Below are 26,200 nucleotides of genomic sequence, written 5' to 3'. Positions count from 1 at the left end.
ATAGCTACCATAGATTCAGGTCTACAGATTCCAGGCCCAACCATTTATCCACCAAGTCACCAGCTGCCTCCGGGGAAGGCCCAGAGGTTCTTAGGTTACATTTGTAGGTCAGATGACCGTGCTAATGGTCTGCAGGGCACTGAGGTGGAACAGATGGTAAGGCCCAGAGAGCTTCATGAAGCAATGGCAGGGCAGGCTTGGTGATACACCATCTTGCCACAAGAATGGATGGAGACGCCCATCTCATCCAAGCTATGTGAGCAGTCAGGCGGTCTGGATGGATTCGAGGGGGCTCACAGCCAGGAGAAGGGGCAGGATGACTACAGTGCCCTCAGTGATCTACCCAGCAAATGAGGACAGAGACAGCACCTCTGAGGCCAGTCAGGGCAATCCCCTCGTTTATAGGTTGAGGAAACTGATGACCAGAGTTTAAGTGATTTGGCCAAGGTCACGTGGGAGGTGAGACAGGAACTCGGCTTCCACTGAAAACCTGCCCTGACGGTCCTTGATTTCAATCCTTCCTCGTTTTTAATGGCACCTGTCTCTCCCTTCCTATGGCTCATTTTCTTTCCCCTGTCCCCACTGAAACACCTGGGTGTGACCATTCCACTTAGGAAAGGCTCTGGTAAGCTCTTCCACACTTCTGTGAATGCAATGTGCCTCATTTTTTCCAAGGGATATTTTTGTCTCAACAACCAAAACTTAAAACCAGAAGGATTCTCTAAGGGTAGACCTTCAGCTAAATGGACAACCTTTCCTGAAACCCCTAACAGCATACTTAAGAGGGGCCATCTACCCCTTAGAGTGTTTTCAATGCCCAGGGACTGGACATGAAGTTTAGGTTACTGCTGTTTACTTCAAGGACACAGGCTTCACTGCCCTCTGTCCAGTCACTGTCAGGGAGAAAGCAAGAGTTATCCTCAGAAGATGTGGGAGGAGATGAAGGGCCAGCCCCTCACTTCCCATAGGCTTGGGACCTGTAACTGTAAAGACGGCTCTGGGAGTTTGAGGCAGGCAAGCAGTTGGGATGATAAAGTCTTTACTGAAATATCATCCAGAGGAGCAGCAGTAGTTAGTAAGTACATGTGATGCCAATCACTCCCCAGGGAGAGAGCCACACTCACAAGAAATGGTTTATTGTATAAAATAAAATTAAAAACACAAAACCCACATGGGCACCATCTGGAATCCACTCAGCTTTGAGCCAGATGGGGAACAAAGTCAGCACTTGTGAAAACATAAGTAGATTTTGGGGGCTAATTTGCGAGGGGTTAAAAATGAATGCAAAGAAACCCAGAGATGGCAGTGATGAGGCAGGGTTAGTCTGCATAAGACAAGGGAGGATCCACTGAATCCACTCACTTGTGTACTGGAGAAAAATCACTATGCAGGGCCAGCACACATTCACACTCTCCTCACCCCCAACACACAAACACACAGACACAGGGCCAATCAACTGGGAAAACTGGGGCAATTAAGGCTTTAAATGAATTACGGTCACTGTCTGGCGGGTTCTTGCTTTGGGTGACAGAGTTACTATCCCAAAAGGCTGTAGAGGGCCTGGGTACTTGGCTATCTGCAGGTGGCAGCAGGGCACAGTAATGGAAGAAGCCTCCCCATACCCACCCTCTGCCATCCATTGCACAATGCAGACAGCTCTGCTAGGTTAGGCAGGTGACTCACTAGCTTAGTCACCCCTAGCAGCCACCTCCTGGGGTGGGGGCAGGGGACTGTCCCCGACAGTGCTAGCAATAACAGCCACCTCGTGCCTCAGATGCCATGTTGTGCCCTTAATCTGCAGGTATCTAGACTGAGGAAGGAGCCTTAGAAATGGATTGTTCTGCAGTGGGCCATGCCAGCTGGTGGATAAACAGATGAGTCACCTGAAACCCCCAGGGGGTGAGCACCTCATTTGTTTGAAGGAAAAAACACATATTCCATCCCCCCTGCCCCAATTCTAATGCTAGTTCTGTTAATGAACAAGTTAATGGTCTCTTATAACGCCTCTCTAATGGATGAGCTGAAAAATGTCTCATAAAATAATGGCTTCATATAAAGATGAGATTACATTTCCCTTTAAACACAAGGGTTGCTGGAGCTCTGCCTGGGCAGTCAGGGCTGCCGCAGATTCTTTCTCCCATGCTCAGCCTTCAATGGGGCCAGCTAGGGACAGGTACATGCCAGGCAGAGGCTGCGGCTGCTGCTGATTCAGGGCCAGCAGGAGAAGCCGCTGTTGCATTTCAGAGCCCAGAAGAGCTGCAGATGGGAGGGATGCCAGGTACCCCAGAGGCCGAGCCTTTGTCAAGCAGACTTCAGAAGCTCCTGGACCACTCCCGAGTGGCGGTGCCACCTCTGCCACCCCCAGTGTGAGGCTGTCTTTCAGAAGGGAGAGAAGCAGGACACTGACCCATGTTCCTACAGAACAAGGAAGGTAGAAAGTGCTTTTAGTGCTGGTTTTGAGTCATTTCGTGGTGGTCTCCAGTTGGGACCAGGCTTCAAGATGAGAAGCAAACGAGGCAGTCCAATGCTCCTCCCCCACAGAGAAGGGGGCCAGAATTCTCAGTTGTGAGGAGAGATGAAAAAGGAAAAAGAAAGAGCATCTCCCTGGGCTGATTCCACCACCTGGCACTCGGGGCTATTTGGCACAATGTTGCTCACAAGGAGTTCAGCAAGGCCCCTCAGGACACACAGCAGGCATCCAAACCCTGCCCAGGGCTGCACCCCCATCTTCTTTGTTGTTTCAAGCAGCCACGGTATTCCCACTCCATCACGAGGGGGAACGGATATCTTGGGTGGCCCGGGCAGAGTGCAAATATAAAAAATATTTTTTCCACTCAAAGGGAGGAAAAGAAAAAGTGTACCTTAGAAAACTAGAACTTTTAATCTGTAATGCAGAATTGAGAATGTCCATAAGTCTCGTTTCCACAGTGGGTGCCAGCGGCTAACTTAGGTGAGGTGAGGTGTAGGACCATGAAAAGGGAGACCCAGAAAGGCCAGTACCTGATTAGTGCAAATAGAGGCAATAGAGTCTTTAGGGGCATTCCACGGCAGCACAAGGTTCTTGTGTCCTGTATGTGAACTGACCAATGCTTCTTCTGTGGCTCTGCCAGGGTGCTCACATCCCAGGGGCTGGACAGGTGGGGTGACTGCTATAGAGTCACCTAGGTGAGCCCTCCAGTCGATGCTGAAGGGGGAGGAGTGGGGGGAAATGGATGATGGTTTTTTTTCCCACCCCTAATCTACACACACTGTCCCTGCTGGAAACGCATATAAATGTTAAACCCATGTCTTCTTTTCTCTGGTGGCCTGAGGTAGAGAAGCACACAAGGCTGATGGCAAAGGGTTAGGTATAAATATTTTGCTCCTGATACTTCTTTCTGCGGGCACAACGGGGACATCCATTCTTCATCTGAGATTGGCAGCTACTATGGAAGACAGTTTTGCATTCTCTGCACCTGAGAGGGAAAGAAAAAACAGTATGATCCAAGGGACCTCTGTGGGATCCCCCTGTAGGCCCTGGCGCCACTGGGCAGGAGCTCTGGATCTGGAGTGCTGACCTGAGCCCTGGAAACATCCCAGACAGTACAGTGGACTTTTATCTCTTAGGCTAGAGGTCTGAAGAGCTAAAGCCCTCAAATATGCAGGGCCGACTCTTTCCTTCCAGGAGCAAGGGAGCCCTGTCTGGCTGGGGGTGGGAGAGGAGGCAGCTGCCACTTACCGCACTGTGGTATCAAACTCAAAAGGGAAGATGATGCCATTGTGGTGGCAGATTTGGCAGATGAAACCCCGCTGGGTGCACAGGTCACAGTGATAGACATGCTGGGAAGCAAACTGGATCAGATCTTGCAGGAATCCCTCAAAACTCCCATCAGCAATCTGCCAAGAGGAAGCATCAAGGGAAGTTCTGGCATGAGGGTTGTACAGGCGGATGACAGTCCTGCCACCCTGGGTCTGGGTTTGCCAAACGCTTCCTCGTGGTCTTTGTGTGGCAGATCATGTGAGAGAGGAGATGAAAGGGCGGGGGAGAAACCGAGTTGCCTAATCCTTTTATCACTAACAATTTTTCCTCCCCCTACATTCCAATATTCAATTAAGATGGGGAAAGAGGGGAAAGGAGGGTGAAACTGCTCATACAGACATACTAATGGGACCACTGGGCCTAGGTTCCACTACCATTCCTTGTATTTGGAACCGTGCTGTTGCCCACCACCACAGGGAACTGTGGAGACTGTCCACTTGCCCAGGCAGCTTTCAGCCGATAAAAATGGGCTTTTACCATCCCACACATCAGTAGTCCTTGAGCACTTTCCCCATCCCCTATTCATTTCCCCCCCCTAGGAATGGACCTGCAAAATCTTTGTGGAACAAGGGCTGAATTCTCACCTGCTGGAGGTCAGCAACACTGTACTTGTGAGGAGACTCTAGGAGATAGTTTCGGTAGTCAAGGCTTCAGAGAAAACATGAGAGAGGCTGGTTAGTGGTATTTCCCTGGAACCAAAAACTCATGTTTCAGGGGTGGAGGAGGAAGCCAACTCAGATGCTAACCAAACTTTGGCTTGCACAACACAGATGGCTACAGATCCCCTACAGGGTTACATCCTGAGGAACAGAGAGGAAACACCTGGGAAAGCCTCGCCTTGGTGCAAAAATCCCATCAGTCTCATTGTGGGAAAGGGAGGGAAAGAGGGTCAGGGTCCAAGTGGAGAAAACCAAATCTTCATGGTTCCTTGAGAAATTTAGGCTTGGTAACCTGCATGTCACTCTTCAAGGGTTCCTTTTGACATCTGGAAGGATGGTATGAAGCAGCTAAGGGTGCTTAGTCAGAATTGTGCTGTGAATTTAACACAGATATCTCTCTCTCTTTTTGATTAGGTGACAGCTTCTCCTTCCTTCCTCCTCCCAGGGACAGACACACTCTCAAAACTATACAACACACACACACACACACACCCTTAAAACTGTACACAAAGGGGTTACTGTGAAGCCTGGAGATTTCCATGAGAGTCAGAGGTCAGTATAACCCATGCCCTAACAGGAACTGAGATTCTGTCACTAACTTGAGTGCAATGACTTCTCCCAAGTAAACTTCCAGCTTTACACGGAACAGGAAGCTGCCCTTTATCGCTATAGCAGGAAGACAGTGAATGTGAATTGTAGCCTGGCCCCGGTGTCCCAAAGGAAGGGGTGGGAGTTGTATTTGGACAGAGTGCTATCTCTCTCCCATCGGTGCATCTTGTCCCATTGTTTCAGAAATTATGGAATCTAGCAAGAGCAAAAAGGTCCTTCCTCATGGGCAGAGCAAATGCCATGTGACTCCCTGATCAGGTGGGTAAAAGAGCTGGCTGGGTTCTTGCACTTCACCCTTTACCATACTGGTCCAAATATAGATCACATTTCCTCCTTTAACTCTGGCTTTTTTAAAAACCCAAGGAAGGTGTGTAATTAGCATTATCTTCCAGGGTATACCTATAGTATTCCCCCTTCAAACAGAACCAGCTCATACTGGCTCTGGAAAGATGACTTAAATTTTCAGTGTGAACACTCACATCTTATAAATTAGCAAGAGATACAAATCAGGGCTTGATTTATCAATCTGTTGATTGTCTACAGTTGAAAAAGTGATGAAGGAAATAGAAAGCCAGTTGGCAACATTTATTACCAGCATACTCCCTGAATGTAGCTTACAATAGAATCAATTCAGAAATTACAATCTGGCTTTGGGCATGAAATTTGCCCTCTCTAGGCATCAGTTTCTCTATTTGCATAATGGGAAGAATAATTCCTAGTGTGAAGATCAAAGACATAAAGAGTTTTTATATAAACTCACAAAGACCAGGGACTGCTAGGTGGTGCAGTGGATAGAGCACTGACCCTGGAGTCAGGAGGACCTGAGTTCAAATCTGGCCTCAGACACTTGACACTTACTACCTGTGTGACCCTGGGCAAGTCACTTAACCCTACTGTCTAACCAATAATAATAATAATAATAATAATAATAATAATAAACTCATGAAAACCAGCCTTCCTGTATATGGGATTAATTCTTTTCTAAAGAAGGAATAAAAAGATATCATAAAAGATGAAATAGATAATTTTGGTCACAGGCCAAGCCACAGTCTCTCCTTCATTCATCTCTGATTTCTATTCCTGACTCTCTACAGTTCTTTCTCCACCATGACCCAGTAGCCTTCTCACCCCATAAGACCACTCCACCCTGAAGCCCCCTTTCTCAGACTGGTCAATTCCTCCTGGAACCTGAATTTTAGAAAAACTACAGGAGAGCCATGCTCCCTGCTCTTCCCCCTTTCCCCTACTCCTTTGGTTTCTCCCTCTCCTGCCTGGTCACCTGTTTTCCAGCTTTCTCTTACGTGTCTTCTAGAATCAGAATCTAAGTTCCTTGAGGGCAGGAAGTATCTTTTCGTTTGCATCTATATGCCCAGTACTTAGCACATTGCATAGCACATGCACAATGAATACATGCTGGGTTAATGATATAAAACTGAAAAGCTTTTTCACAAAGCAAAATAAATGCAGTTAGAATTAAAAGGGAAGTAATCTAAACAATCCTTATAGCACATTTCTCTGATAGCCCAGATACAAAAAGAATTGATAATAAATATATAACAAGAACCATCCTCCAATAAATAAGTGGTCAAAGGATATGAACAGGCTATTCTCAAATGAAGAAACACCAACTATTAACAATCATATGAAAAAACACTCTAAATTACTGCTGATCAGCAATATCAGATGGGCAAAGACAACAAAAGAGGAAAATAGTAATTGTTTAATTGGTTGTTGAGGATAGGCCCACTAATACACTACAGAGCTATGATTTGTTGTTTTTTTTTGCTTTGCAAGGCAACTGGGGTTAAGTGACTTGCCCAGGGTCACATAGCTAGTAAGTGTCAAGTGTCTGGTCTGAGACCAGATTTGAACTCAGGTCTCCTGACTCTAGGGCCGGTACTCTATCCACTGTGCCACCTAGTTGCCCCCAGAGCTATGATTTGGTCCAACTATTCTGGAAAACAATCTGGAACTATAACCTAAACGGTCACTATCCTTTGATCCAGTGATACTACTATTTAAGTAGATAGCCCAAGGAGGTCAAGGACAGAAGGAAAGAATGTTGATAGCAGAACTTTTTACTGTAGCAAAGAAGTGAAACAAAATAGGTGCCTATTGATTGGGAAATGGCTAAAAATTGTGAATACATGAATGTGATGGACTGTTAAGACACTAAAAGAAATGATGAATGTGACAGATTCAGAGTAAAAGAGAATGAGCTATATGCACAGTTCAACAAGTAGTACCAGAAGAGTGATTTATACAATGACCACAATATGATATCAAGGAAATTAACTTGGAAAGACTTCAGAACTCTGATCAAAGCGCAGCCACCTGACTTCAGATCACCGATGATAAGATGTACCACCTTTTGGCAGACAAGCAGTGGACGCACTAAAGGGGCACAATGATATGTGCATTCCCAGACATGGGCCACGTGTCAAATGTTTGGCTGAGATGGACACACACACACACGTACATGTAGGTGTACACATGCGTGTGTATGCATATATGCACATACGTGCGTCCGTGTGTGTGTGTATCTGTTACAAAGGAAGGTTTCTATTCGTGGTTGGAGTGGGTTAGTGGTTAGTGACAGATATGCCCAAAAAGCAGCGATAAAATAGTTTTTAAAAGGCACACAAAAAGATAAGTATAGAAGGAGACAGAAGGTAATTTTACTACTTCCTTATTAAATTAAATATGTCATCACTGACTTAATTTCTTAGCCAATCTTTCTTGTTCTCTGTACACTGAAATACTTGTTGATGATTTTTAAGTTCACAATAAAAAAGAAAATTTAAAAATAAGCATTTCTATAGAAGCTCTTTGGGAGAAAACGGGTATCACAAGCAGCAAGATGTAGAGCGTACTCTTATTTATAACATCCAAATTCTACACAGAGACCTTCACTGGTGAGGTACTCCCTCCCTACTAAGGCAGTCCGTGTGATAAAATGAGGGCTTCTCATCAAAAAGCTTCCCTTTACACTGAATCCAAACCTGCCTCCTTTGACCTTCTGCCCACTGTTCTGGTGGCAAGCCTGGAATCTCCCTTTCATAAGACAATCCTTCAAATACTTGACACTCTCTCTCCTGCCAGCTCTCTTCTCCAGGCTCAGCATCTTCCCTGACTGCACGGTGGCCCATCCTTCTTACAGAAGGCTGCTTTTCTGTGCATGTGCTCTAGGTTTTCAGAATTTTTAAAATGTGGCCACTTGAGCCCCAGTGGCCCAGCAACTGTCAAGACTAAGCTGAAGACAAGAAGGTGCTGAGCTGCACTGGTAGAGTGAGTTTCCTCATGCAGAAATTCCCTTTACAAATGTGATCGGGTGTGCAGTCCAGAGGCTTATCCTAAAATGTGGCACCTGTAAATGAATCCAACCCTCCCGATGTCTGACCAGGTTCTCCTGGATACAATGCCGCCTCTCAATGTAACTGCATTACGAATTTGGCTACCAGGACACATTGCCAACTTGTTCTGAGCTTGCATTTCATGAAAGTCTCAACCATGTGGATTCCCCCTTATCCATTTCAGTCTGCCGAAATCTTTTGGATCCTGATGTTTCTGCCAACATGTTTGGTGTTCATGCCAGCTCTGTGTCATCTGTGGTTTTGATCAGCATGTCACCCATGCCTTCAACCAAGTAAATTTTAAAAATGTTGGACAGAAGAGGCCCAAGGACAGTCAATGGCAGACTTGTTACAGATTGGCTCTGATTCATTAATGATTACTCTTTGGGTCTGAGCACTTAATTTATTTCAAAGATCTCTAAGCATTTTATAAACATGGTATTAGCCCCCCAAGTATCAACTGGGAAGAAGACAAATAACTGGCTAACTAAACCCAATTTCATCTTCATGTTAACAATCACGAGCTGCTGTTCTCTATCCATGATATACTTATTTACTACAGGTTTATTGTTCATAAGCTTCATAGACTTAAGACACTATACCTTTTTTTCTTTTTGTAATCATTATTAACCCAAAGGTTTACAAAATTAAGTTGGTGACTATCTTATTTATTTCCAAAGGGCAAATGAAAGGAATCCCAGACTGTCAGGCTTTAAGAGACTTCAGGTCCATCTAATTCAATCTCCTTATTAATTTATATATGATGGGGAACCTGAGGCCCAGAGATGACTGAAAAGTCCCAGCTCCACTGAGAAAGGCAGAATAGAATCTTGTGGTAGGCACTGTGACTCTGAAATTCATAGCTGCCTGATTCTTCTCTAGTTACTCAGCCTATTGACAAGAAGGTAATGACTGACAGACATATCTGTGCTACAGTCTAGTTCAGCTGTGTACTAAACCACTGGGTCAGATTTCCTTTGGGACCCCTTCTAGCCGTACAAGTCAATACTTACATGTCCCACTTAGGCTCACTTTTCTGCAGAAGCCACAGGGTAGGGAAGGTGGAAACCATGGTTATTAGAGCCAGGCACCTGCTGTAATGCCCTGAATGGCTTTCTGATTCCCATTAGTCCACAGCTAATAACCTCTTGTTGGTTCTACAAATCCAAAGATGTGAGGAGGACAGATGCCTGGTTTTTACCCAGACACCTGATATGCTAGAACCTGCACCCATACCTGAACCCATGGATGGCGAGGTCAGTTTTGCTCTCACTTGACAAAGATTTCACCATCTCTGGTTATAGAGGGAAGGGAGGGTTGGATTCTCATGAATCTCTGGTCATGGGAGTCTTGTAAAAGTAAGAATGAGTCAATTCCTCCCGAGTGCTAACAATGTGACCTCTTAGTCACCTTAAAAGCCAGGGAAGCTCAGGTTTCATGGCTTACCACAAGGTCAGGAGTAAAACCTGCTTATGGAGCTTGTCCAGGGTCCCATCAAAAAGGTGGAGGGGGGGCGGTCTTTACACATAGGCTCATAATTTTCAACATGTTATCAGATCATCCTCCTGGCAATGCAAGCTTTTGGGTCACCTAAGGCTGAGCTAGTACTTCCTAAAAACAATCAACCTTTTCCTTTAAGAGATGAGATCCTATTGCAAGAATAGCTCACGGGGTCTGCAAAGAGGAGTATGAGGTCCAGAAGTCAAAACAGCAATAAGAGGAAATTGGAGAAGATAACAAGTCTTTCATGCTGTACTCTGGACTCTCAGAAGTAGTTTCACAACTTTTGTTATGTAAATTGACTGTGGTCACTATCAGGTGATATCTGAGTGACTTTACTGGGAAATAAAATCATAATTTGGTAAACTCAGCTCTTTAAATAGGTGGGTCCTCATAGGCATGTATATATTAGTCCTGCATATTTCTCTCAAGTGCCTTTTTTTGCTCAGAAGATCTAAGTATGACCCCAATATTCCTATAGAGAGAGGCTTGGATTGAGGCAGGAAGTTTGAGGCATAAGTGAGTTACTCTAAGTTCCTCAACATAACAGGGAGGGTCCCAAGTCTTGGCTTTCTGGGCCTGATTCCAAGATAAATTTTCTAGACCTTCGTCTGATGGTCCCACCATGATGTGTTTAGGTTAAGACTGTTTGGGAAGATGAAGTGTGACTCCAGAATGTGACTCTGGACTGAAAGATACACGGTGTACACAGTGGTTTGGGCCGGCACTCACCGTTTGCTCAGTTCTTTCAGGGCCCCGCTTCTGCACAAGGTCAGGTAGTCACCTACGAGCTTAAGCTGCTCCCGGCTCCTCCAGATATGGTTCATCTGCTCCACATGGTCATAAAGAGACTTATTCACCAGCTGTAGGTTGATGAGGGGCTGGTTCCGGATTTGAGTTAGGAACTTTAGGGCCTGGCGGCAAACCTACCAACACAGAGACAGCACCAAGTTGATGATGAGAGCTAGGGGCATCGTGGCTCTGGTGGTCCTACTCCCCTCCCCCATGTCTTCCCCATAGACCCTTTCCAGCTGCTTCCTGCTCTTCCAGGTTTCTTCTAGACCTCATTCCTCCTGACTAAAGGAAATCAATCTTTTAGCAAGCACTCTTTTTCTTTCCTGACTTGGAGATAAAGTAGCCAGAGGTAGTTCTGGCCACAGGAAGCATTAGATTAGTCACTGCCAAATGACAGTTTGCTTCTCCTCTGTGGTGCCAATGAATAGCCTCTGCTCTGATAAGGAATTTCTCGTGTTTAACATCACATAAAAGCAGATGGGGAGTCATGTGATAGGCTATATCAGCTCCAAGTATCTTTAGTACTTCCAAATATTAGATATTTTGAAGGGCATGATCTGATCTAAGGTTTTTTCCTCTCAGCTGGCAGGAACCTCAGAGAGAGTTCAGCCTATATCTGATCAGGAGTCTCCCCTAGATGCCTTCCCAATAAGTGACCATTTAGAAACTGATTGAAGACCTCCAATGAGCTCTCTATCTCAAGAGACAGTACATTTTTGGACGATTCTCATTTTAAGAAATATATTTCTTAAGTCAGAATCTGCAAGTTCTACCCATTCACCTAGTTCTATTCTCTTCCACATGACTGTCTTTCCAATATTTGTCCTTCCACGTGACAATCTTCCCTATGTCTTCACTTCTTTAGACAAAACACTGCAAGTTTTTTCAACCAATTTCTGATCTGATACTACCATATAATATTGAACAAATCACTTAACCTCATCTATAAAATGATCTCTAACCCTTGCTGTCCTCAAATTCTGTTCCTACTGCTGATTTTAACCCTACTGCAACCTCAGATGCCCCATTTAACATGTGGCTAAGCTAACATGGCAGGCTCATGACAGCCTACAGCCCTGACCTTGGAGCAATCGAATACTTATTTGGAGAACAGAAGAACACTTTGGCACCAGTTTCCTATTTGTAAGCACTCCCAATGGTTTCTAAATTCTCACCTACCAATAACTAATTCCTCTTCAAATTTGCCCTGCCCTGGCCTCCTAAGGACCTGATGAAGTAAGTTCTCTTTTGGAAAACGACCACCTCTTCAGAGGCCAAACACTTGCTTTAAGAACTAAGCCCATACTCTAACACGTCCTCAGCAATACCACTCCAGAGGACTACCCTGAGTAGAGGGTGCTTTGACTTCAACAGATGAGACAAACAAATTAATAAAACCATTTTCTTGTTTATGGTGACATCCTGTTATTCTTCTGTGTGTCAACCATCAGTGGGGCCACTGATATTTTAGAAGCAAAGAAATAAACCAACAACAACAAAGAAAAGCAAAAGCCCAAGACAAGCAACTTTCTATTTGTGATTTTTGTCTTTGTTAGTCAATGGCCAGATACTTCCTGATCTAAGATGAATCTAGAAGAAAACCATTAATTTTCCTACTGCAAAAGTGAGGTGAGGAAAAGCAACCATAACGAAAGCCTGCTTTTCTGGAGTCCCCCCAAGAGGCTCCTCTCCTAGCCTGGCTGAACTGTGAGCACCCCCTGCCAAAATCTCAGTCAGATGCAACTGAAATGACATTGTAATACCTAAACCAATACCACACATGAAATAATATCCTATCCCCCTATGCTCAGCACTTCGTGGAAGAAGGGGTAGCAGCTTTAGAAGAATTTTGGGCCCTTCTGGCAGTCTAGTGAACCCATGGGACCCCTTGTCAGAAGACTGTTGCCTACATTAATATATTAAGGTCATGCTCAATTTCAGATATCAGCTAGTGATAATAATTTTGGGAATTTTTCCCTCCATTCAAGTTTGTAGGCCCCTGAAATTGATCCACAGAACCTAGTTTGAGAACGCCTGCTTTACACACTCATTTGGGGACAAAGAGCATGCTTTTTTGTTCATATTATTTTCCTAGGCCTGCAGTGAGCTCCTCCCTTCTCCTTTTTCACCTGTTAAACCCATCCCTTAAAGACCCATATCAAATATAATCTCCCCTATGAGATCTCCCCAAGAACGACTCCCCTAGAACTTCACATGGCACTCTGTACCTTTGCTCATTTTTCTATACATTAGCTGCATCTCTTCTTTATTCTTATCATTCTATCACTCACATCTCAACCCTCTGCAGTCTGGCTTTTGACTCATCATACAACTGAAACCGTTCCCTTTAAAGTTACCAGCAATACTGAAACCACCAAATCAAATGTCCTCCTCTGAAATCTCTTCTCCTTGACTTCTCTGCCAATATTTGACTCCATCGGGCACCTTTTCTGGATATTCTCATATCGCTAGGTTTTCAGGACACTCCTACTTGTCTAACCACTACTCAGTATCCCTTGCTGAATCTTCATCCACATCACGTCCCTTAACTGTACTCCCCAGGGTCTGTCCTGGGCTCTTTTATCTTTTCCTTCTCTCTCATTTTGGTGACCTCTTCAACTCCCCCGGGGATGATCCCCTTCATGCTGATGACTCCCACATCCGTGTACCTAGTCCATATCTCTCTCCTAGCTCCAGGCCCACATCCCTGTCTGCACCTTGGACATTCTGAGCTGGATGTCCTGCAGGCATCTCAAACAACATGTCCAAAATGGAAGTCATTACTTTATTCCTCAAATCCATCCTCCTCTTCCAAGCTATCCTAAGTACACCATCATCCTCCCGTTACCTAGGTTTGCAAACTCAGTATTGCCTTCAACTCCTCACCTTTTCCTCCCCACATATTCAATCAGTTGACAAATCTTGTAATTTCTACCTCCACTGCATCTCTTGTATCCAACCCATCCTATTTACATGATCACCACCCTAGTATAGGTCCTCCTCACCTCTCACTTGGACTATTTATTATAATACTTTCGCCCTGCCTTTAAGCCTCTCTGATCCATCCTCCCCTAGCTGCCAAAATGAATTTCGTAAAGTGCAGGTCAGCCCATGTCACTCCTCTGCTCAAACTCCAATGGTTCCCTATTGCCTTTAAGACAAGCTATGAACTCCTCCATTTAGTATTTAAAGCCCTCCACAATCTGGCCTTTAATTTACACTTCTAGTATTAGAATCTATTACTAGTCCCTTTTCCACACCATATGGTGCAGTCATGTTGGCCTTCTTTCAGCTCCTCACACTTAGCACTCCGTCTCTTTTCTCTGGGCCTTTGCACTGGCTGTCTCTCATACCCGGAACCTGGAATGTACTCTCTCCTCGCCTCCACCTCTTTAGAAGCCTTAGTTTTCTTTAAGACTCAGCTCACGTGCCACCTTCTGTGAGGCCTTGCCTGATCTCCTCCCCCTCCCCCACTAGCTGCTGATGAATCCCTTCCTACTCTCATAAGTATCTATTTTGTACATACACCTTCTTATATACATGTTGTCTCTCTTGACTAGATTGTAAACTCCTAGTGGGCAGGGGCTGTTTGGTGCACTAGCACAGTGCCTGGTACACGGCTGATTGACTACCTGGGATCATACATGTACATGTCATATGCTCAAATTATATAAGGTTCTTGAAGGTAAGAACTGTGCTGTTTTTCATCTTTGTATTCAGCACCACAGTGCCCTGCACATAGCAAGTATTTACTGAATTGAATCGAGGAACCTGGCTTCTGTAAACTCTCTATCTTCTCTAAATACAGGCTAGTATACACAAGAGTGTTTAATAAATGTTAATTTGACTGTATTTCCAAGATGGCAGCTTAGGATTAGAAATACAGTTTGTGGCCATGGGACAGAGGTTTTCTCTTAAGTGAATCACAGTACTTGGGGTGGAGAGGTCTGAATCTACAACCTTAGCTCTATACTCCCACCACCTGAACTAGGTGAAAGGATAGAGATAAGCCAATTACTCAGTAGATCAAGTCTGAGTTTTCCAAACCACAGAAACCATGAAGTCAGAACTTGTCCATGGGACTTACGGTACGTTTAGTGAGGTCCCAGTTGTGGATGAGCCTGGCTGGAATCACTGAACTGTCATCCTGGTGGCAGATGTCACAGTAATAGAGGCCAGAGAAGGCACAGAGCTTGGGTCTCACAAACGAGAATCCAATCTGTCTGGAGCAGCCTGGAGGGTTGGAAGGGAGACTGTGAGAATGTGAGTCTCAGCCAGAATGCCTATAACCAGCCTTTTCTATTCCATTCCATTCCTTCCTCTCTAACCCTCAACACTGATGCCAGTCTCACTTATCCCTTGGGGCTTTCTACGTCTGACAATGATTCTTCTGAAGTGAAAGACAGTGGGGACATTTTAAATCCCTACTTACAATGTCAAGTTTAACACAGATTGATTCAGAGAGATTTCTGACAAAATCAGACCAACTCAGATCCTCAGGAGTAAAGAAAGGGAAATTTGGTGATGACAGGGCCCAGGCCCACAGGGAAGCCACAAAGGGACTGGATGCACACACAGTTAATAATACCACTTTGATGATTCCTGCCTTCTTCCTATCTACGGCTTTTGTTTTTACTTCATATTCTTGGCCCAGTGGGAAGAACCCAGTCTCTGGAGTCAAAGATTCTGACCTCAGATCCCTCTATTACCTGTGTGACTGTAAGTGTCCTGCCCCCCCTTTCCCCCCAAACCTCAATGTCTATATATGAAAAATAAGAGATTTTATTAGGTGATCTCTAGGCCCCTTCTAGATCTATATTGATAATTTTTTGATACTACATTCTGTTCTACCTGGTGAGTCATCCCTTCTAACAAAGATTTTATAAAGGAAAAAAACCCCAAACAATTCAGCAGGACTACTCAAACACATCAACTGTGCTTGACAATACTTGCAATATTCCATACCCACAAAGGGGCAGGGGTGGGGTGGAGGTGCATCATTCCGACTCTTCAGGAGCCAAGCTTAGTCATTATAATTAAATAGCTGAACTCTCCACTTGCAAAGGTTATGTTCAAATAACGTTGGAGTCCTCCCCAATGTAGGCTTCTCCACATTCCTCTTTAAGAGCAAGGGAGACTAAGTAAGAGTTATAGGTAAGACATAAATAGCTTGTTAACATTAGTCAATGAAGTGTTTATGAAGCACTCACAGAGAGTACAGACCTTGTAGCAGAGAGGTATGGGAGGAGCCTAGACTGGTCCCTGCCCACGAAGACTTTACAATAAAAAGCCTAGTTTGAGGATTGCATTAGGTTGGAAGGGAGATGGAGATAGATAATGAAGAAAACTTCCTGGAGGAGGTAAATCTGTGAATGATAGAAGGATCTGGTGGTAATTAAGCAAAAGCTATTCTAGGTATAAGGAATTTGGGGAAAGGTTCAGAGATCCTTTAGTTTCTTCAGTTGTAAGATAGCAAGGTTGGACTTAGATGACTTCCGAGATTTCTTCTGGTTCTAATCCCATAATCCAGATGCAAGGAAATGGGAAGAATAATAGGGGGGAAACTGACTAACAGGGTGTAGGCTGATGTGTGGTAAAAGGTAAGAGTGGATAGGCTGACTGGGACTAGAGGGCAGAAAGCTCTTAAGACTGATCCAGACGATAACAAGGAGCCCTGGGAGGCAGGGTCCAATGTTCAAAATGTGAGGAAGGAGAACTCTTTCTTGGATGTATAATGACTTACTGCGGGAAAGGCTAGGTAGAGAGGAGTACAAAGGCCTGGAAAGTTGTGTGTCTGGGGTAATGCGGGATAATTTGGACAAGGCTTGAAGGAAGAGGCAGGAATGGGTACGTCCAAACAATGCAAAGAACAAAAGAGATACATGAACAAGACAGGGAAAGATGAGTTGGCATGAGGAAAACTTTAAAGCTGTGCCTGACTCATTCAACCCATTACCCAGTTTCCTTCTTAGACCACTGACCTTCCCTTCAATGGAACAGTAACCACTGGAAAACTTGTGGTGAAAATACCTAAAACCCAGTTTCAAAGGATCAATTTTCTCCCTCTCCTTGTTCTGAGATTAGTGTAGTACCTTCATCTTTGGACCCGAGTTTAATCCTAATTCTACCAGTAACTCCAAGTGTGAGTTTAAACAAATCAAAGCCTCTTTGGGCATGGGTCTCCTTTGTAAAATGAATAGGGATGGTTGATTCAAAGGTCTTTTTCAGCTCTAACTTTCTAGGACTTGAAGAATCTTACAAACACTACTCCATAGAATCATGTCCATTCCAAGCTCTCCTACACCTTTCAGCACACTTTTACTGAAGGGTAGCTAAGTAGAGCCAACACTGTGTCTCCCTACCACCTGAAGCCCATTTCTTCTCATAACACTATGCAATCACTAGGACAGTAAGGGAAGGAACTCTGATTTCATCAGTGTGGAGAAATTCCTTTCACCAACGCAGACCACAATCACAATGATTTAGTGGATTCCCTAAGTTCTAGGGAGTTGCTTAGACACAGAAATTAGATGACTTGTCCAGAGGCCTCCAGTTGCTAAGTGTCAAAAGTAGAATTTGAATACTGATCTTTCTGAATGAAAGCCCAACACCGTATCCACGATGTTCAGTTGCTTCTATGGAGAACACAATCATATTTCTGGAATAGAGATATAAAGATATTACTGTTATACCAAACTGGTTGGCACCCAAAAGAAATGAATGGCAACCTGTGGAAATAGTGTGGAGAAGATATAGCTGATTTTACACCCTGAATATCTTATTCTCTACTCAGTCTCTACTCCACTCTTTACCACCTCACCTCAGCCACACACAAAAATGGTCATATCAACATCCAAATATGTACCACCTTCTCCAGCTTTTGAGAATTCCAAAATTCTATTGACAGTCTTTTGACTTTCTACCTCTCCCTCTACCTTTCCTTACCAAACTCTGCCCTTTGTCCATACTTTGATCTCAAACCCTTGATCCCTCAGTTCTCTTCCAGGACATTTCCCTTGTACCAGCCACTCTCATCTTTTTTTCCCCCCATCTTGAACCCCATGGTGAACCAGTTCAGCTCTACACTATCCTCTTTTCAAGTACCTAGTACCATATCACCACTTGAGCCCTGAGACCCCTGCTAAGCCTCAGCTTTCAATGATTCTCTCCCTACCCCACCATCCCACAGTCTTCTGCCTTCCCCCCCTGTACACCTATGTGTCTCATAGAAAGCCCTTAATAAATATTTAATGACTGACTAAAAGTCTTGATCATGCATTCGCCCATACTATTTCCCCCACCTCTCTCCTCAGCTGGTAGCTGAAGTAGAATTTGGGTAGATGGTACGACTTTTCAAGAAGCTACTTGGTAGGTCTGTCTTTGACTACTGTTCCCTCTCTTATCCTGTCCTCCCTAGCCCCATGGCTCTTAACCAGGTACCAACCACAGGTCTACCTCCCTCAGTCCTAACATTCCATTATTTAGTTAATTATTCAACTGAACCAGGTTCTTTCCTTCGCTTTCAATGATGTTTTTAAAAAAGTGTTTCCAAACATTCTCTGTTCTTTAGTATATTTAGAATACAAACTGCTCACCTAGGGGTATAAATTAATGGACATGTGTGTTGGGAGTGGGTGGGTTAGGGAAAAAGGTTCAGGATGGGATGAGACACTTTTAAATAGAACAGAATAATGAAGGAGGAGAGGGAATGCAGCTCAATTCCCTGGGGTGACAGTGTGAGGACAGGTCAAAACAAACTGCAAACCATCTCTGACAACAGCTGAGACACCCATTGAAGTGGGAGGAAAAAGAGCCATGAATTGACAGGGAGGAAGGGGAAGAGAGAAACAAAAAACACATGGGCAGAAGAGGACTTCATGTAGCCAAAAAAGAAAAGATCAAGAAATAGTAATTTATCAAAGAGATCTTTACACTGTGTCCTGAGTCACCAGTAATGAAGTACTGTATTTAAGGGTGCTTTCTGCACCTGGGCTCACTCATACCTGCACAAAAGAAGCTCTGGGAATCTAGTCCTTTCTCTGTAGGGATGGCCACCAGGTACTGCAACAGGAAGCCATTTTTTCCTGTTGTATATTTCAAGATTTCTTGTGAACTTTCATCTAGGCTTCCACCAAGAGTCAATGCCTCTTCTGCTGTTTCCAAATAGGATGTTAAGACTTTTCGTACAAGTTCTCTCCAGGCTGTTGCCTCCTCTGCACTCTGGGCCTTCAGTTTCAAGGTGGCCTTGGCTGTGATGATTTTAAAGAAAGCTGGGCTCCCCAGACTTGTGTCAGGGAGAATATCTCGGACTGTTTCAATCCCATGGCTATCACTTAATATCTTTTCATTGTTTCTCATTTTGAAGCATTTTAGAGATTCTAAAGACAAGGAAAAAATTAAGGGAGTCCAGGTCTTCTCTGTATGCATGTAAAGAACTGATTCTTTAATAGCATCTAGTTCAGGCATGAGTGGAAATGGCCAATCAAAATGGCCACCTAAAGATGCTTCCTCCTGGGAGATTGGAATGGGGTGGCTAAAGGAGCTGTCCTGGGAGTGCTCTAGATCTTCCAGTGGGTCTAGGGGCTGGAGTGTTTCCCATTCTTGTTCTTGCTGAGGTCGGCATTTCTGCAGCGCTTCATGCAGTCGGTCCAACCAATCCTCAGCCTCGTCCTGGGAGGGAGCACGTAGTGTCAATTTCTTTTTGGAGAATACCAACTCAAAGCGCCCATCACTTTGGGCTGGCCCCACAGACTCACATCGAAGAAGGGAGCAATTCTCTACACACTCACGATCCTTATCATTCAGATAGAGGCGGAACTCAAGTGGGGAAAGCTCACAGAAGAACTCTTTCCAGATGCCCATGGCCCCACGGCGTTCCAGTGTTCCCAGCTTTATGAGGCCCCTGAATGGGTTGGAGAGCCCTATGATCAAAGAGATTTCAGAAAATTATAAGGTTTCCTAGTCTCAGAGTTAAAAACAGATATTCCCAAAGGACTGGAAGGACAACTTGAGAAATAAAATACTACAGTTAAAGCGTAAGTGCTTGGCTCCAGAGATCTGACTCATTAAAGTCTATCGTCATATTTTGTGTGTGTGTGTGTGTGTGTGTGTGTGTGTGTGTGTGTGTGTGTGTGTGTACACAAGTGCAAACATACGCATATGTACACTGTAAGGTTCTTTAACTAAATCTTGGAGATGACTCTTAGGTGTTCTGGACCACTTTTAAGGGTTAGGAAAAGAACCAGATGTTCTGAGACAGTTCTATTAATGTTTAGCCCAGGGGATCCCACAGCCTAGGACCCAAGCATGGAGCAACTTCTCTGAAGGAGGAAGAGCAGAGTAATGCAACAGACTAGTTCCACTCAAAAACTCAGGGCAAAATCCAGGGAGTAGAATAGATTTAATGTAAAACCAAATCAAAGACTGTTTCTATATCAGAGTTTCACACACTACTGCCAAGTCCAGGTCCTCATCAACCCAGCCAAAAATTTTCTACTAGGTCACAGGAAACAGAGAATACATGAAGAAACTTTTAAAGGAGCATCCAAACTTATAAATACAATAGGTTATGACGATTTTAAAATGGTATCTGGTATCTAAATCTTTAGAATGAACAGCAAAAAAACTTGGAGTTTTGAAAGGAACCTTGGGATAGTGATAACAGTCAGATTTATTTTATAGAGTCAGGCAGCACACATTTCTCTATCTTGTGGCTCTAAGTACAAGGAAAAAGACTCTTGTAGAATGGTTATCCCCACCCCCTCAAGAGGAACAGATTTAACAATAGAAATTAACAGGAACCAGGATTCAAATGACAGAAATACCTGTTACACACAGCAGAGGGCTCTAGCTTAAGAAAGAAATGGGGCAGCCTATGCATACCGATCTGTCTCCGATGGACCACCCAGAAGTGTCTGTACTCCGGATCAGGGATTGGCTGGGTTGGCCTGGCTTCCAAGGAAGGCACACAAGGTTGATCCACGGGGTCCTTAAAGTGGTTCTTCCTTGGCCTTTCAGAAGCAGGATTATGTCCACCAGGTCTTGTCTCTGGGGTCCCTTCCCCAGAGAGATCTGAAGCACTATCTGGGATCCTCTCAGGGGAAGGCCGATAGAAATCATCTTCTGAGATCCAGCTTTTGTTTTCCTATTTTGCAAGAGATAAGCAACAAATACTGACCTCATGAGAAGCAATATAGTAAAAAGTTTTGGGAAAGGAGGTCCTGGATTCTAGTCCTGCCTCTGATATATATTGGTTCTGTGACCTTGGGGAAGTCACTTAACCTCTCAATGCTGCTGGCAACCTTCTAATATTTCTAAGTTGTCAAGCAGGTATCAATCTGCATTAGGTGAGGATGTTCCTCACTGAGAGTTCCTTATATGAAATCATAGGTCCCATCCAAAAAATCAGCCACCATTTATATAGGTTTGCAAAGGGCTTTAGGCACATTGCCTTATTTGAGATCAGAATAAGCCTATGATTGAAGTACCACAGCTGTCATTATCCCCTTTACAAAAGGGTACAGAGGCTCCAGGTTAGGTTGTCAGCATCATGATCCTGTACTCAGCTTAGACATTCTGGTGCATGGGTTTGACTGAATGTCAGTGCCAGCTACCATCTGTGGGATTATAACTGAATACCTCTATATCAGAATCTCCCCTAAGTGGGATGATACTGCAATACTGAAGAATTGAGGAGTCTCAGTCTGACAGCCAATGAGGGTCAGAGGCAGGATCTGAACCCAGGTCATACTCTACTCCAAGCCAACATGCTTTCTACTACACCAAAGACTCTAAATTAAATGTTTTTGTCTTAAGGCCATGCATGAGGTTGGAGGGAAGGAGGCTCCTTATTTAGTCATTTTAAATGTTTTTGCCCTTCTGAATATATGTCAGTCTTCCACCTCCCATCCCCTTTGTACCACATCCTTCAGCTCTGCTGGGGTGAGGGTGGGAAGAAAGTTCTGATGGGCAATGATTCCCATTCCTTTTCTTTCTTACCTCAGCTCCTGCCTATCTGTCATCAGTTCTAGATGTAAAAACCAAGAGGAATACAAAAGACAAGAAAGCAGACTGAACGTCTGGCTGTCTATTAAAAGGAAACCATGCACATACCACAAGTCACAAGAGCTCACTTAACAGTGTTGCTTTTAACACTTACATTGAGGTTGCAGGCTGCACCACATCCCGTCATACTTTGAGGCCCCTCCATAAATAACAACAACTAAAAAACCCCACCCCATATACCCATACCTCCACATCTATACACACTAAAGGAAGGGCAGGGGAGGGGATGCCCTTGAAGATTTCCTTTTGATTAGATTAATACTATTAGGTGCTAAATGACCACCTATTCCCTCCAACCTAGGGAAGAAGAAAACCCGTAGGGTGAATTAGTAGCTCTTTTTAAGCACAAGCTTTCGACCACCAAGGCCAGGAAGAATCCTATAAACCTAGCCCTCCTTAAAGTCTCTCCCACCAGGTTAGGGCCCTCTCAAAAGGGACAGGCAACAGGATAGGGACAGGTTATCTTTCTGAGACAGGACGATGAGTCATCCAGGGCAGCTTTCCTGTACTTTCTACAAACGTAACATAGCAGCTTATTAACAACAGCATTCTTTGGTCAAACAGATACACGGAGGACTAATTTCTAAAAAATGTGGTAAGAACATCCCAACAGCTATTTAAGTAGCAGTCCCTCCAAATTTAGGATACCTGATCCCAGATTCATGAAAAATACAGTATGGACCTGGCTGGTACCGAAGGCTTTGATGGAAATGTTTATCCTGATTGTCAAAGTCATAATATAATTGGGCTAATACGTTTCACACAGGTCCAGTAGGCTAAAAACAGCTGCTGTGGTAACAGATGTCAAGGAAGGATCCCTGTGGGAGAAAACCTGTTGCTATCTAAATGTCACAGAGAGGATCAGTGGAACTGGTACTGATGTGTCAGGCAGCATCAAAAGTGATGAGTGGCTTTTTTGCATTGGGACACACAAAACTTGCTCACTGTTTGTCCCCTGCTCCTAATGCCAGAGCTCTCAATCAAATCAGAAAGCTAATTTCTTATTCCCTTCACTTTCTTGTGTGTAGATACCTGGCTCCTGTCTATTCATAGACAAATCCTTCTGTGCTTTCATGATTTCTAAACGTGAAAAAAATCAACATCGAGAACACGACCTCAATCACTTCCAGTGTCTTTCAGCAACCAAAGGGGCTATTCAAAACATAGCAAACAGGACTGTGCACAGATATGCAGCTCCCACAGTCTTCAAATGAGCCTGGGCAGCAGGCCAGATGGGAGCACCGCAATACAATCTCTTAGGTCCCTGATGGCTTCAAAATTACATGAATCTATGACTATGAAATGACCCCTACCTCATTTTATTCTACAGTGCTTGCATACGTATGTAAGAAATACGTATTTAATATATTTTATACAATAGCTGTTAGGGAAAAGGGATTTTAAAACAAAGGGATAGTTAGGCCATCCATTAGGAAACATTTATTAAGGGTTTATAATGTGCCAGGAACCATCTTAAATGCCAGAGATACAAGGATGACAGGTGGCAACAGTCCCTGTCCTCAAAGACTTCACCTTCCGAGAAGGAGACAAGTAAATAATTTTGAGCGCATACTAGATGGAAGATAATGTAATGTCAGAAGGAGTGGGGGACTAGGAAAGGGCCCCCCCCTTTGGAGGGGGAGATCTGAATGGAGTCTTGAAGGAAGCTATGAGGCAGAGATGAAGGAGAAAAGCATTCTAGATTGCGGGGGAGGGGAAGGAACAGTTAATACAAAGGCATGGAGATGAGACTGAATGTTGTGTACAAGGACCAGCAAATGGGCCAGTGCAGCTGGATCTTAAAGTGCTTGAAGAAGAGTAAAGTGTAAGAAAACTGAGAAGGTAGAAAGTGGCCGGGCTATGAGAGCTTTAAAAGCCAGAGGACTTTCTATTTTACCCTGGAGGTGATAGGGAGCCACAAGAGTTTAGTGAGTAGGAAGAGAACATGGCTAGATTTATATCCTTTGGCAGCTAAGTGGAGGACAGGCTGGACTGGGGAAAGACTTGAAGCAGGGAGACCAATGAGGCATCTACTGCAATCGTTGAAGGAAGATGTAATGAAGGCCCGAGCTAGGGTGGTAGCTGTGAGTGGAGAGGAGGGAACTTTGGGAAGAAGCCAATGCAGGCTGGCACTTTCCCTATGACTTACTAGTCTTAGAGAACTGCCTAGAGTGCTTGAGGTTCAATGTCTTGCCCAAGGTCGTCCATCCAACATGTGTCTGAGGTGGGATTTAAACCAAGGTCTTCTTGGCTCTAAGGCTAGCTCTGCTGCTATACAACTGATGGTCGAATTGAAAAATTTGATTAAAAAACCAGTTCCTTTCTGCTCCAGCCTACCATGTCTCACTGCATCGTCACATATTTTTATGACAATCTTTTTGGCAAAAAAGGTGGGTTGCGACTATTATGTGAAGCTTTAAAAAAAGTTCTATGCCGGTGTACTTGTCTTTTAGTTTCCACCAGCCTCGCACCAACTTTTCACTCCCTGAAAACTGTTTCCTCACAGCTCTGTTTCCATGCTGCTCAGTGAACACAGTCATTCTCAGCTTGAAGCCAGCAGAACAGTTTTCATATTTACCCAGAATCAGAAATGCATGCTCCATGTGTCAAAGGATCACTGGCAGACAAACTGTACTGTTCAGCTAGCAAGGGAAGACGCGAGTCTTACCATGTCATGTGACTCACTCAGGGCAGCTTTGCCTGCCCACCCCTCCCCTGGCATCTGCGGCTCTTCACTGGGTCGAGTGACAATACCATTAGTACTGCAGCGCTCTAAACAAACCACGCAAGTCAGCTTTCGGAAATATTCTGACAACGCAAGTGTGTGGAGAATTCTAGGCTCTCAGCTCACAATGCACGAGAGATAAATGTGTATCCATATGCCACCGGTGAATACACTGCTTCTGTTTACCTTTTAAGCAGAGTGACCCAGAATTATACTATGCAACAATTAAGTGACGAAAGGTTATAAGCCAATTTTTAGACTGAAAACAAAAAAAAAAAACAGGGTGGGACGATTATGCAGTGGCCACGATTACGCAGTGAAATATGGGATTTTCATTCTCCACATCTGAACGGTGCATTTTAGGGACTGCCTCACCCTAACTCTTTTGGAACTAGTACATCCAAAGCAGCTCTGGGAAGAGCCAGGGCCCCAGAGCCAAGTGCTCTCTTAGCCCCTCAGGATGGCTCTTCTCTGGTCTTACCACTCAGCCCTGAGATCTCAGGGTGAGCTGTATGATCAAACACAAACGGCGGGGACAGAGATGCTGCTGCTGAGAGCCAGGATATGGCCACTGAGTGGAGAAGGGGCGCTAAAAACAAGCTGCCCCCAACAAAAGCCTGCAGACTGCTGGTGAGAGACATCGCCTTAGTTAATCTCAGCAAGCGTTCCACTCTATCTTCATTTGCCTTGGTGCTGCTGCCTTCCAATCTTAGTTCAGTTGCAGAGATTACAGAGGTTAGTGGGCACCTCTAACCCTCCCTAGCACAATACTTTTGTGTGTACATCCTGTCTTGCCTATTAGATTGTATGCTTTTGAGGACAGAAATTATGTATTTTGACTATGTATCACCCAGGGAGGGCCTTGCACATAGTAGTTGCTTAAATTTTTGGTAAAATGAAATTTAGGATTGGAAGGGACTTTAGAGATCATCTAGTACAACCTTTCACATTTTAAAGATGAGGAAACTAAGGTTAAGCAAAGTAAAATAACTTAAAAGGACATGGCCTTTTCACTACACCAGGCTACCTCCCAAGCAGCCCTCACCAATGTCAGTAACTACTGACCCAAGAAAATAGCATGCAACACCTACTGGGGAGGGAGTGGACAAAGCGAGGCAATAATCCATCTCTGGGCTGTCATGCTTTTGGGTCATCTCCTGGCCATCTGATGCACAGGGTACTCGTGTCTCTTCCTTAGGACTACAAAGCTTCGGGGATGAACTTCTGCCTGCATGATCAATGTCAGTCAAACAAAGAGGCAACTTCAGGGCACTTGAAACCAGGGATATGGGCATTCGCTCGTGGCTGATGTCCAAAGGGCATCTTGGAGCAGTGAGTAGTCCTGCAGATCCATCCAAATGCAGGTGTGCTGTAGTGCTAAGAATGGGAGAAGGAAGAGATCATTAAACTGGAGGAACCTCTGATCCTGAGGTTATTTCCATAGTTGGCACCAAATTAACCTGTGCTTTGCTGAATTCAAAACAAAAAAATCCCAGAGATTTGTGTGTGATAAGTATCAGTTGATATAGATTAAAAAGACCACAACCAAATTCCACTAAGCACCTTCAAATCTAAAAATCAAGGCTATTCTAATGTGAAGCTGGCACAAGGGAGAATCCAATCCTGCTTCTGTGCTCCTATATACAATCAACAAAGTAAGTAAAGAGCAGACCCATTAACTGAGACAGGGGTATAA

General features: G+C 44.3%; 1 protein-coding gene across 3 annotated transcripts in view; it reads right to left on the bottom strand.

The window, feature by feature from the left end:
* Window positions 1–1,120: 1,120 nt before the first annotated feature.
* The window catches only part of PLEKHM1 (pleckstrin homology and RUN domain containing M1), a 42,206-nt gene continuing 17,126 nt past the window's right edge, over window positions 1,121–26,200 (bottom strand). For 2 of the 3 annotated variants that reach the window (XM_020997446.2, XM_020997448.2), the window contains exons 5-12: window positions 25,596–25,881; window positions 20,598–20,859; window positions 18,719–19,636; window positions 14,803–14,948; window positions 10,653–10,846; window positions 4,384–4,447; window positions 3,719–3,876; window positions 1,121–3,455 (exon numbers count right to left, since the gene is read on the bottom strand). In XM_020997446.2, the coding sequence (XP_020853105.1) occupies window positions 3,344–3,455; window positions 3,719–3,876; window positions 4,384–4,447; window positions 10,653–10,846; window positions 14,803–14,948; window positions 18,719–19,636; window positions 20,598–20,859; window positions 25,596–25,881 (2,140 nt within the window). In that variant the 3' untranslated portion in view covers window positions 1,121–3,343. Of the gene's footprint in view, window positions 3,456–3,718; window positions 3,877–4,383; window positions 4,448–10,652; window positions 10,847–14,802; window positions 17,374–18,718; window positions 19,637–20,597; window positions 20,860–25,595; window positions 25,882–26,200 lie in introns of those variants that run through there. The other variant, XM_078155951.1, reaches the window with a different exon arrangement.

Source organism: Phascolarctos cinereus, unplaced genomic scaffold, assembly GCF_003287225.1.
Source record: "Phascolarctos cinereus isolate Bilbo 61053 unplaced genomic scaffold, phaCin_HiC Scaffold_5;HRSCAF=322, whole genome shotgun sequence".
In the NCBI taxonomy this organism is placed as follows: domain Eukaryota; kingdom Metazoa; phylum Chordata; class Mammalia; order Diprotodontia; family Phascolarctidae; genus Phascolarctos; species Phascolarctos cinereus.
Note: the sequence above shows the minus strand (reverse complement) of the source record. Positions and strands in the feature narration are given on the sequence as shown.